This window comes from Petaurus breviceps, unplaced genomic scaffold (assembly GCF_028583685.1).
Source record: "Petaurus breviceps papuanus isolate PSGF00001 unplaced genomic scaffold, PetGlider_PUasm1.0 126, whole genome shotgun sequence".
Lineage (NCBI taxonomy): Eukaryota > Metazoa > Chordata > Mammalia > Diprotodontia > Petauridae > Petaurus > Petaurus breviceps.
The window spans coordinates 17,665,709-17,677,574 of record NW_027185655.1 but is presented as its reverse complement, the minus strand read 5'-3'; the positions used below and the strand labels follow the sequence as shown (position 1 = coordinate 17,677,574).

At 37.1% G+C, this 11,866-nt stretch overlaps 1 protein-coding gene across 1 annotated transcript in view; it reads left to right on the top strand.

Annotated features, from left to right (window-relative positions):
• The window catches only part of BANK1 (B cell scaffold protein with ankyrin repeats 1), a 378,038-nt gene extending 368,499 nt beyond the window's left edge, over positions 1-9,539 (top strand). The window contains exons 14-18 of the mRNA XM_069093955.1: positions 2,300-2,363; positions 3,911-3,940; positions 6,763-6,818; positions 7,441-7,504; positions 7,774-9,539. Of these exons, the coding sequence (XP_068950056.1) occupies positions 2,300-2,363; positions 3,911-3,940; positions 6,763-6,818; positions 7,441-7,500 (210 nt within the window). The 3' untranslated portion in view covers positions 7,501-7,504; positions 7,774-9,539. The remainder of the gene's footprint in view (positions 1-2,299; positions 2,364-3,910; positions 3,941-6,762; positions 6,819-7,440; positions 7,505-7,773) is intronic.
• Positions 9,540-11,866: the final 2,327 nt, after the last annotated feature.

Sequence of the window (11,866 nt, the reverse complement as noted above, 5' to 3'; positions counted from 1 at the left end):
ATAGATAGATAGATAGATAGATAGATAGATAGATAGATAGATAGATATAGATATAGATAGGTAGACAGACAGATAGATAGATGATAGATAAGTATTTCATGACAGCACAAGAAGTGCTGCCTTCCCCCCACCCCCCCGAAGCAAGGGTTCTGCTTCTTTCTAGCCCAGTCCTCACAGTCAATATCTAGGGAAATACCACCTTATGGGGAAGGGGGTTAGGGTTTGAGCCTTCCCTACCAACTGAGACCCATAAAGCAGATGAGCTATCCTAATGGAAGCAAGACAAGCTGATGGAGGGACAGTTCAATCCAATTCAGTCAATATGTATTACTACCACACACCAAGTACTGTGCTAAGTACTGGGAATATAAGCAATAAAAAGAAAGCCAGTCCATACCCTCAAGGAACTTACAATATAGTGGGGGAAGAAAAACACAAAAGGAAGCAGGAAGAGGGGGAGGAGGAGGAGGAGGTGGAGGTGGAACACACCAGGGTAGTGTTAGGCAGAATAGCAGACACAAAGTGGAGGGAGCAGAAGGCAGAATGCACCAGGCAAGGCAAACCTCCACCACTTCGAATACCATCTCCCCTCAGATACCTGTGGCTACATCCCAAGGCCTTAACCCAAGAGTCTTGAGAAGAGCAATGCTTTCAGCCATCATCCTGGGAAGCAAGCACTGTGGAGATACAGCCTAGGGAGTGTTCCCCAGATGCTATGGACCCATCTATTGAAAGCCCAGAAAGGAAAGCTCTTGCTGCCAAAATTTTTAACATTGTCTGATGGTTCAACATCAGAAAGTATATACGGGGTAAATTTGAAGTAATGTCAGAGGAAAGGAACTAGTGTTAAGAGGGACAAGAGAAAGCTTCTACATGCGGGCAGTATGATTTTAGCTAAGACTTGAGGGAAGCCAGAAGGCAGAGATAAGAAGGGAGAAAATTCCAGGCACAAAGAAAAGCCAGTGAAAACACATGGAGTTGGGAAATGGAATATCTCCTTCAAGGAACAGCAAGGAGATCAGTGTCACTAGATCACAGAGTATGATATGATGCAAAAATTTCTATTACATGCCTAAATGTGTGTCAAGCACTGTACTAAATGCTGGGGACAAAATAAGAAAAAGGTAGGGCAGTCTCTGCCTTCAAGGAGCTTATAATCTAATGAATGAAGACTGAATCCTGAAGGATTCTATCAGAAGGTAAAAGAGATGATTGGCATCTTAAGCACTTTATAAAGGGAGGAGTTTGTTACTCCACCTTCAGAAGCAACTGAATGTACTGATGAGAATTAAAGCTGAAGTCATCTCTATGAATACATAAATAGAAGAAAAATGTAAATAAGAAAACTAAAATGGCTTATGAAGGTTTTTAAAAACCAAACTGAGGGTAATAGGGAGCCACTGAAGTTTATTGAAAGGAGGAAGGGGGGGCGGTGAAATGGTCATACCCTTAGAGAATGAACTGATATAGGGAGACTTAAGACAGGAGATCACCAGAAGATTGTTCTAATACAGATAAGACTCTGCACCAGAGTGGTAGTAGTGTTTGAAGAAAGAGGAGGGGCTTATATGGGAGATACTGTGAAAGTAGAATCTACAAGTATTGGCAATTGATTGGATTTGAAGGATGGGAGAGAGGGAAGAGTTGAAGGTGATAGGCTGTGTTCCTAATGACTGGGACAGTGGCGGTGTCTTTGTCACTAAGAAGGGAAGAGACTTGAGGAAAAGATGATGAATTCAGTTTGGGAAATACTGAGTTTTAAACAGCAGTTGAAGATATTTATCAGACTGGATAAAGGTATCAGAGAATTATCTTCATAGCAACTGTAAATTGAATCCGTGGTTGCTGATGAGATCACCAAGTGAAATAGTATAGAACAGTGTCATAGAAATAATGAACATGAACTCGGATGGACTTTAAGAGATGGTGGAGGATAGAAGGGCCTGATGGGCTGTGGTCACAAAGAACTGGACAGCGCTGAACAACTGAACAGCAAAAGAAGAAGAGGGAGCAAGAGGGAACCTTGGGGGGTAGAAAATATGAAATAATCAGAGACAGGAGTGCACATTACATGTTGGCTTGCATCCTAGTGGGTTGGGATCAAGGGCAGGGAGGGAGGGAAGGAGGCAGGGAAGCCTTGTTTGGGAGCTTCTACTTCTGTTCCTGGGTACCTTTCAAGTGCCACTACAGCACAGAAGTTAACTTGGTAAAAAAAAAAAAACATCTATTTCTGCATTCCATTTTAGTTCATGACAAAACTACAATTATTAACATCTATTTGGGGATGTTTCTCCTTAAGGAAAAGTTACGACAACTCCGAGACTGCATTATTGGGAAAAGACCAGAAGAAGAACACTTCTATGGTAAATTAAAGTTACCTACCATTGTTGTTGTTTTTTTTTAACCATGAGATAGATCTGAATATCTTCAGCAAAGTTATTAGTTACCATTTGGAGAATAGGAGCAAAAATTTAGGACTTGGAAGCAACCTCAGAAATCATCTAGTCCAATCCCATCATTTTACAGATGAAGAAACTGAGGTCCATAGAGGTTGAGTTTTGCCACACAGCTAGCAATTGGTCAAATCAGCATTTGAACCTAGATTCCCTTGACTCCAAATCCCAAGGCTCTTTCTGCCATGCCTCTTTGATGACAATTACTCTTTTGGTGAACTCATCAATGTTGGTATTCCTTCACCAAGGCAGATCACATGACTTCTCCTCTTGCTTAATTTTTGCTCATGTCCTCTAAATTCTCAACATGAGATTTATCCACTGTGCTGGGGAGGGGTATTCCTTGAGATCTCTTTGTGTGAATACCAGTGGAGTATATAGGCAGCTCTTTTTCTTGTGATGTGACAAATTACATTAATTCCCATTCATACATCTCCCAGACAACATCCTTGATGCTACTCTGTGCTACTCTTCCTTACCTTTAGGATATTTGCCCACCATGTGCTCTGCCCTCTGGGTTGCTCTCAAGCTTAATTCTTCTGTGACTGTAGTGTCCCATGATACGCAATCCCAATAGCCATATAATCATGGTAATAATTAATTATTATCACTAGTGTGATATCATTGACATTTCACTCCATAGCCTTCATAGCTCTCTATTTCTCCTCTATCACACAGGTATGGTCTATTTATTCTTAACGATCTCAGGTTGACTTCCCATACAACCCAGAATGCTTTATAGAAGACTCCCCTTGCCATAATTTACCACATCCTCAGCAAATGAAAAACAAATGTAATTCTGGTCTAAAGAAAACAAAATTAAGAAGTTAAATTTACCCCACAAATCACTATGCTTCTCAAAGTCAAATATAAATTGCCAGGACAAGTATTACTAATGCTTTTCCGCTCTTAACCATGGCCCCACTCACATAAAATTTTTAGAGTTGACTGAACTACTTTTATGACCCTTAACTGTGCTGGAGAAGACCAGAAGTTCATTATTCATAAATGCCAGGAATGAATAGTCAGTTAGCAAGCACTGATATTTTCGAAGACTAAGAAAGAAAGAATACAAAACAATAATAACTATTATAGCTAATATTTATATAACACTTTAAGGTTTGAAAAATACTATATATATATATAATGTACATACACACATATATGCATATATAAGTATATATTGTGTGTACACACAGATGTAGATGATAGATAAAATCTCATTTAAAAATAACTAATGATAAAAGAAAGAACCCTGTCCCTGCTCTCAGGATATTAGAATTTTATTATTTTACTTGTGATCCTATGTGAAATTCCTGAATCATGTTAGAAAATAACTTCTAACAGGGATGTTAAGAAGGAGGGGATTGAAGGGCAGGGGAAGGAACAGCCTACACTTGTGCCCCTCAGAACAAACTGTGTAGTTTTAATCACCATATGTTTTTTTTTCTTTCCAGATAAAATCACCATTGTACACCATCCAGATTGTAAGTATACCCCCAAAAAAGATGTCCAATCCATAGATATAGATAATTTGAAACCCCAATATCTCTAGTCTAATGGCAGCCATTACAATACTCTAGTATTGTTTAGAAAGGGTTATAGTCAGTGAATACTGAAAGCAAAGATATTTGCAGAGGCAGCAAGAATTCACCTGGGCTACTTCACTTGACTTTGGGTCTATCTCTGGCCTTGATTTTGAGGCTCAAATTTCCCTGGGCTACTGGTGCTGGGAGGAGTGGGACAGAGTTCACAAAGAAGTGATGCCTTTTCATTATTAGCTCTGTTCAGCTAGTGACTAAAGCACAATATCCATTAGCATTTATTGAGTACTCACTATGTGCATATCACTTGACCAGATGTTTCTCCAAAGAACAAATCATGATGCTTGGCCTTAAGACCAGCATAACTTTAAAAAGGGAAGTAATCCTGATTCGAATGAAGCACATATAAAATTGACATAAAAAGTCAGATCTTAGGGTTTCTGGGCAGGTCAGTACCTATAGCCTATTTTTTTTTATCTATAGCCTCTTTTTTTTTTTAAAGATTTGACCTGTGATTTCATTGGTTTAGAGAATTCCTAGGGAAATGCATCTCCAACAATGCAGAATACTTATCACCTTCCCCCTTATCAGGGCATTTGATGAGAATTTTTTGTGCTATACTTAAAGCCTGTCCTGTAGCTGTGGAAATTAAGAAAAGGATATAAGAAATGGTGGCATGATAGAAATTGATCATAGGATTAACAGTTGGATGGAACTTTCAAGACTTCAAGTACAGACACTTCATTTTAGAAAACTGGGACCCACTGAAGGGAAAATTTTACCCAACCCCTCCCATTGCAGTTGTAAATAACAGAATGCAGACTCTGCCTTGGAACTCTAAATCCACATTCAATGTGCTTTTTTTTTTGGAGGGCAGTTGGGGTTCAGTGACTTGCCCAAGGTCACACGGCTAGTAACATTGGGGTTAAATGACTTGCCCAAGGTCACACAGCTAGTTTTTATGTTGTGTCTGAGGCGAGATTTGAACTCAGGTCCTCCTGACTCCAGGGCCAGTGTTCTACTCACTGTGCCACCTAGCCGCCCCTCAATGTGCTTTTTAATATAATAGACTGAGTCAGTTTGAAAGCAGAGTTGTACCATAAAGAATAGTGAGTGTATTGCTGGAAATTATGCCATGGTGTAGCAGCAAGCACCCCAGTGTCCCCAGGGTGGCTGCTCACACAGCTTCTTGGATCTGCCTTGATAAAGGAAAGCAACTCAAAATGGGTTAACAAGCTTACTTTAATCAGTCAAACATGTATCATTTACCTAGTTCAGGGGAAAGAGGTCAGCACCCTGAACTTCAGAATATACAGACAGAATTATCAAGACAGAAACAGATCAAGTAGACAGATTTCAAACTGTCCAACCATTACATCCATACCCAATCAACATCTGGGTTTCAACATCTGGGTTTTTCAAAGCCGGGGGCTCTGCACAATGGCTTCCCGGAATCCAGATCAAATCACAGAACACTTCTCAAAGTGAGCCCCAAAACAAAGCCTCACATCAGGGCTTATATAGCCTTCTCCTGGCTCAGAGAATGTAACAACCTTATTGACTCACTGGCCAATCAAGCCTCCCACCCCAGGCTCCAGGTGCACTTTAGCCTAGGGGCAGGGAAGATCTTCCAAACTTACATTCCCATTACACACGGTGGTGTTGGTTACTGTTGTTTGTCCTTTAAGAATGAAGTACAAACAACAAAAATCTTTGTAAAGGCTTGCTCAGTCCGTAAGAATTTATTAAGTGCCTACTGTGTACAAGGCACTGTGACAAGTCCTGGGGATACAAAGAGAGTCAAAAGATAGTGCCTGCCCTCAGCGAGCTCACAGTCTAACGGAGAGGGCAACATGGGAACAAATGTGTCCAGCCAAGCTCCACATGGGGTCCATTGTAAACGCTATCAGAAGAAGGCGTTTGCATTAAGGAAGATCAAAAAAGGCTTCTCAAAAAAAGATCTTAGCTGGGAATTCTTATTATTTGGTAAACATTATAGGCAACGAGGGAGTGTTTCAAAAGCATCTGGAACATTGGTACAACCTAGGTGAGGTGGACAGCAGTAATAATGAAATGAGACTTGAAGAGCCAATTGTAAGGGAATGATGGCATCATGACTAAAGGGCCATCATTTACAAATTTGGGCTACATTCCAGGGCAGGAAAATATCAATTAAGGGACTGCCACCTTTCCTACATCACCCAAGGGAGCTCTGAGTACAGATTATTTCCTATATATTTAACATATGGGCATGAGAGAGGAAAGCAAGAAAAGGAGAGATAGAAAAAGAGACAGAGGGAGGCAGAGAGAGACAGAGAAAATAGTGAGCCAAAGAATAAAAAGCAGTCTTTTCATGTCTTGGAGGTGAGGCAGAGGCTTACTTACTACCATTGACCTTCATGGAAAGTCAAAAAGGCAACTTTTTTTGGTTCTATGACCAGAATAGTAGGGAAATAGAAGGATGGAAATATAAATATTAGAGGCTAGATGTGACTGCTAGTTTCACACTGAAAGGGAGCCTTGTTTAAGGATGGAGTCACTGATGCCAGGAAAAGAGAGATGCCAGGCCCATCTCTCTTTTTTGCCACAATGAGGAACTAAACAAATCTTGTAGACTCCTTCCGCCTGCAGATCAACACATATAATGTCATAGTTCCTTATGGGTGACAAAGTTTTTAAGCACTTTCAGTTTTCCCTTCTTTTTTTTCTCTGTCCATTTCCTATAAAATGAACTATAAATGTTAACATAAATTCTGTTTTTCCAGTTAAATGTGCTGCCCAAAATGAGAACATTTTGTATGGAACACCTGTTGCCAATAAGGTATGCATAGATTTACCTCAATTTATGCAAAACAAAAGAAAAAAAAAGATTCCTGTTTGGGAGGCAGTGAATAATAATGAATCAGAAAGAATAAAGGATGAGTAAGAGCCTTTGTGACATAATGGATGGCCTAAACTGGCTTTACCAAAGTGTGGTCTGAACAGACTCTCTTTAAAATGAAAAATTAAAATTAAAAAACACGTAAACTGTCCCTTAAATAGCAGAGCTAAAGATTTAAGAATAAAGGGCCTCTCACCAGTCTGTGATGATCTGAATTGTCTTTTCTTCACATAAAGAATGTGAACGTTCTCTCTGAAGGTCTGTAAATCTTGAGTTTTCAAAAATGTTCTTATCAAAGGATTATCTATAAGACAAAAGTCCATCCTAGCTCAATGTGTTCATAAAGCAAAGATTTTTTTCAGACTAAAAGGGAGGAAAAGAAAAGTAAAAATGCATTTATCTCACACATATTTTGTATATATTTATCTCATACATCTTAACACATAGTAGGGATTGAAAAAAGCACTTGTTGATCGATTGCTATCATTTTGGAAGACAAAGGTCACACACAATCTAATGTCACTATCCTCGTCTAAGATGAAGATTTCCTTTTTTCTTTCAGTTTTGCCCTCGGCCCCATGCAGATAAAGAGTATGGTTTCTGTTGGAGAAAAGATAATTAAGGAGGTAAAATGTCAACTACATTTTGCAAATTGATTAAAATACCAAGAAGGGGTAAGCCTATATAACCTTGGCTCAGTGAAAAATGGTCAACCAAGTACATTTGGAACTTTCAAATATTTCTTTGGCTTTTCCTCTATGAATGAACACTTGTGACTTACTATTCTAAATGATTGATTCTTTGAAAGATTTGTAGATAGAGCTGTCACTAGATGAAACATTTCTATTGTTAATCCATTATTGAATAATACATTTCCTTATCATTTTATTTTCAGAATATTCTAATGGAGTATAAGTGTCTATAAATGGATCAAGTCTGTGTTTGGATTGCTTGATTTTTCAAAGGCAATCTTATATTACAGCAAAAGAAATCTCCCTCTCAAATGGCCCTTGAATATAAAAATTATTTCTCTCTATTCCAGAGTGGAAAAATGAACATTTCTGTCATTAAGACAAAGTGATAATAATGGCTAGCATTTGTATAGAGCTTTAAGGTTTGCAACATGCTTTACAAATCTTATTTAATCTTATGTTCATAACAACCTTGGAAAATGGATGTTTGTATTACCCCCATTTTTATAATGAAGAAATGATAAACAGGTTAAATGACTTGCTCAAGGTCACATAGCTAGTAAATATTGGAGACCAGATTTGCATTCAGGTCTAGTGCTGTATCTATCATTTCACCTACTTGCCTCAAAATATGACAAATGGTATAGTTTTGGTCTTTGGAAATACCTTGTATCTTACAATGTCAAATGCCATCAGAGCACTATCTCCATTATCACAAATGCGCAGAAAAGATAGTTATGTGATTTTAACTGTGTCAAAGTTGTTATTCCATGTCCCTTAAATGAAACAAGACACTTCATTCCTTGCATCCTTGGGGAGAAAAGAAAGAAGCACAGGTTTTAACTTGGGCAACTTCAATATTTGAAAGTGTATTATTAGGATTTATTTTGATTGCAATAATGTAAAATATTTTCTGAAAGACTTCCTAAATCTGATCAAAGCAGTGTCCAATGATCATTTCAGAAACTTTTTGCCCATCTACTGGCAGAGAAGTGATAAATGAGGGGTATAGAATGAGACATACATCTTCAGATATGATCAATATGTTGATTTATTTCTCTTGACTACTCATTTTGTTATAAGGAACAAATTCATTTGGGGGTGAAGGAAAGGAGTTAGTGCATAGTGATAGATTTCAATTTTAAAACATCAATAAAACATTTTTAGAATACAAAGAAAAAACAAAAAGAGGGGAAAAACCAAACAGTTGTTTATTTTTTTTTTACTACCTTGTTAAATTTAACATAAACTTTTAAAACTATATGTAAAAGAAGCTTATGGGGAACTAGAGGGTGACCTGAGTTCAAATCCAGTCTCAGACAGTTCCTAGATATATGACCCTGGGCAAGTCACTTAATCCTGATTACCTCAGTTTCCTCATCTGTGAAATGAATTGGAAAAGGAAATGGCAAACCACTCCAGTATCTTTGCCAAGAAAAGCCCAAATGGGGTCACAAAGAGTTGGACACAACTGAAAAAATGACAATGAAAAGTTCACAGTTTCTTACATAATCTTCTTCTTTGATTATTGAAATGTCTGTGCTTTATGATGATTATTATATTTATATTTCAAAAGTTTAAAGAGGTTTATAGATCCATTTACTAAATTCATCAAGTTGAAATCTGTGCCTGTGACATTTCTGTATTGTTAATAGATAACTGCTATCCTTCTGTGTATGTAAACATAAGGTCATAAAATACAAATAACTCTTTTTGTTTCTCTAATGTGAATAACTCCATTACTTCATGAGCTGTATCTTCCGTTGAATGGTCCTGCCATGTCATTATCTCCTATCTAAATAGTAACAACAACTCAGAACAGAATATAGTATCCTCACTTTAAACATGCATGTTCATTTCTTATAATTAAATTGAATGTTTAAAACTGTGCCTAATTTGTCCAAATAAATACAGTATATTTTGTGATATAAGATAGTTTGCTTCTTTTTCTATGCCTCTCAGAAATGAAAATTATCCAGCAAATTCTGTATTTTTTTAATTAAGAAAAATGTCCTCAAATAGAATTCCCTGAATTCAACTTGGTATATCCTGGAAACGGAGAATAAAGAATTTTTCAAAATTTTCTAGCATTCAAAAATTGACTGAGATTCTTATAGATGTTGCAAATCATTGTTGGGAAGATTGAGGAAGAGGGGGAAAAGGACTTATTAAGCTTTTGCTAGGTGTCAGGCACCTTGCTAAGCCAGAGTGACAGGACATCCCTGCCTCAAAGTGCTTGCATTCTAATGATGGAGGAATACTCACAAAAAAAAAAAAAACTGAAAGAGATTTGGGGAGGGGAGGGAGGTACCTGAAGCAAGTAAAGCACTTAGAAAAACCATTTTGTAGTTTATAGTATCTCATTTTTAGAGATTAGGAATCTGTTAGAAAGCATAAGTTATTAACTCTGTGCCACACAGTAAGAGACAGATTCAAATCTCATTTTTCTAATTAAACTAGTGTGATTTCCACAGTATGGGGAGTTATTACTATTAGAAATATTTCACAACTTTTTAAATAAGCTAAGCTTTGGGGGGAAAGCTAGGTATTACACTGTATAGATCACTCAGTCTAGAGTCAGGAAAACTGGGTTCAAATCCAACCTCAGACACTTACTAGTTGTGTGACCCTGGGTATGTCACATAGCCTTGTTTGCCTCACTTTCCTTATCTGTAAAAATGAGCTGGAGAAGGAAATAGCAAACCACTCTAGTATTTTTGCCAAGAAAACCCCAGATATGGTCACAAAGAGTTGGCCACAAATGTAATAACTAAGAAACAACCGCTTGTCCTTTTCTTTTATATTTTTGAGTCAGCTGGTTGCTGACTCAAATATTTTGTACAAAATATACCTTAATGTCATAGATTACTAATATGTTCCAGTCTCTTTCTAAATCAAAAATAAAAAAGCTAGGAGGATTTATGAATGAACTCTATCAAAATTTAAAGAAGAATGAATTCTCTTTTTTTTTTAATAGAAAACTCAGGCACTTTACCAGCTCTTATTATAAGACAAATATAATCCTGATAAATCAGGGAGAGATAAGTCTGAAAAAAGAAAGTAGTGAACCAATGCATGAATATCTTCAATAAACATTGATCAAAAATACTAAATAAAAGATTGTCAAAAATGTTTACTAGGACAAAATTGAGTTTGTGTCATGCAGTTATGCTTCAGTGTTAGGAACACTAAGCATAAGAGATCATATCAATAACATTGCATGATTGTACCTATGGACACAGAACTATGATTTAGCTGAATATAGCAATAACTTCCATTAAAAACAATAATAAATGAATTTTATTTAATATGCTAAATAGTATCTAATAGCTAGTATTCCCAATGGGCATCCTAGCAGTGCCCCCAGGGAGTGCAGTGGCTGAGAGCAGTGTCTATGTTGGAAGGTTAAGTGAGACGCACTGAGGAAAGGCAGATTTAAGATTCTACAAGAACCCAGCTTCTGGGATAAGAATTCAGTATTTGACAAAAAAAAACTACTGGGAAAACTGGAAAATAGTACGGCAGAAACTAGGCATGGACCAAAATTTTACACTGTATACCAAAATAAACTCAAAATGGTTATACAATTTAGATATAAAGGCTGATACTTAAAGCAAACTGGAAGAGCAAGGAAGAGTATACCTGCCATATTTATATATTTGTGGAGAATGCAAGAAATTATGACCAAACAAGAGATAGAGAATATTATGAAATGCAAAACTGATCATTTTGATAGCATTAAATTGAAAAATTGTGGGGTTCTTTCTACAAACCACACCAATACAACCAAGATTAGGAGGGAAACAGAAAACGGGGAAATAATTTTTACAATGAGTGTCTCTGTCTGATAAAAGCCTCATTTCTAAAATATATAGAGAACTGAAGTAAATGTATAAGAATATAAGTCATTCCCCAATTGGTAAATGGTTAAAGGATATGAACAGGCAGTTTCCCGATGAAGAAATTAAAGCTATCTGCAGTCATATGGGAAAATGCTCTAAATTACTATTGATTAGAGAAATGCAAATCAATACAAGCCTGAGGTACCCCATCATATCTATCAGATTGACTAGCATTACAAAAAAAAGGAAATTATAAATACTGGAGAAGATGTGGACAAAGGCTATAAAACTGTGCATGCCCTTTGACCCAGAATTATCACTCCATAGCAGCTCTTTTTGTGGTAGAAAAGAATTGTAAATTAGGGTGATGCCCATAAATTGGGGAATGGATGAACAAGTTGTGGTTTGTGAATGTAATGGAATATTACTGTTCTATAAGAAATGATCAGCAGGT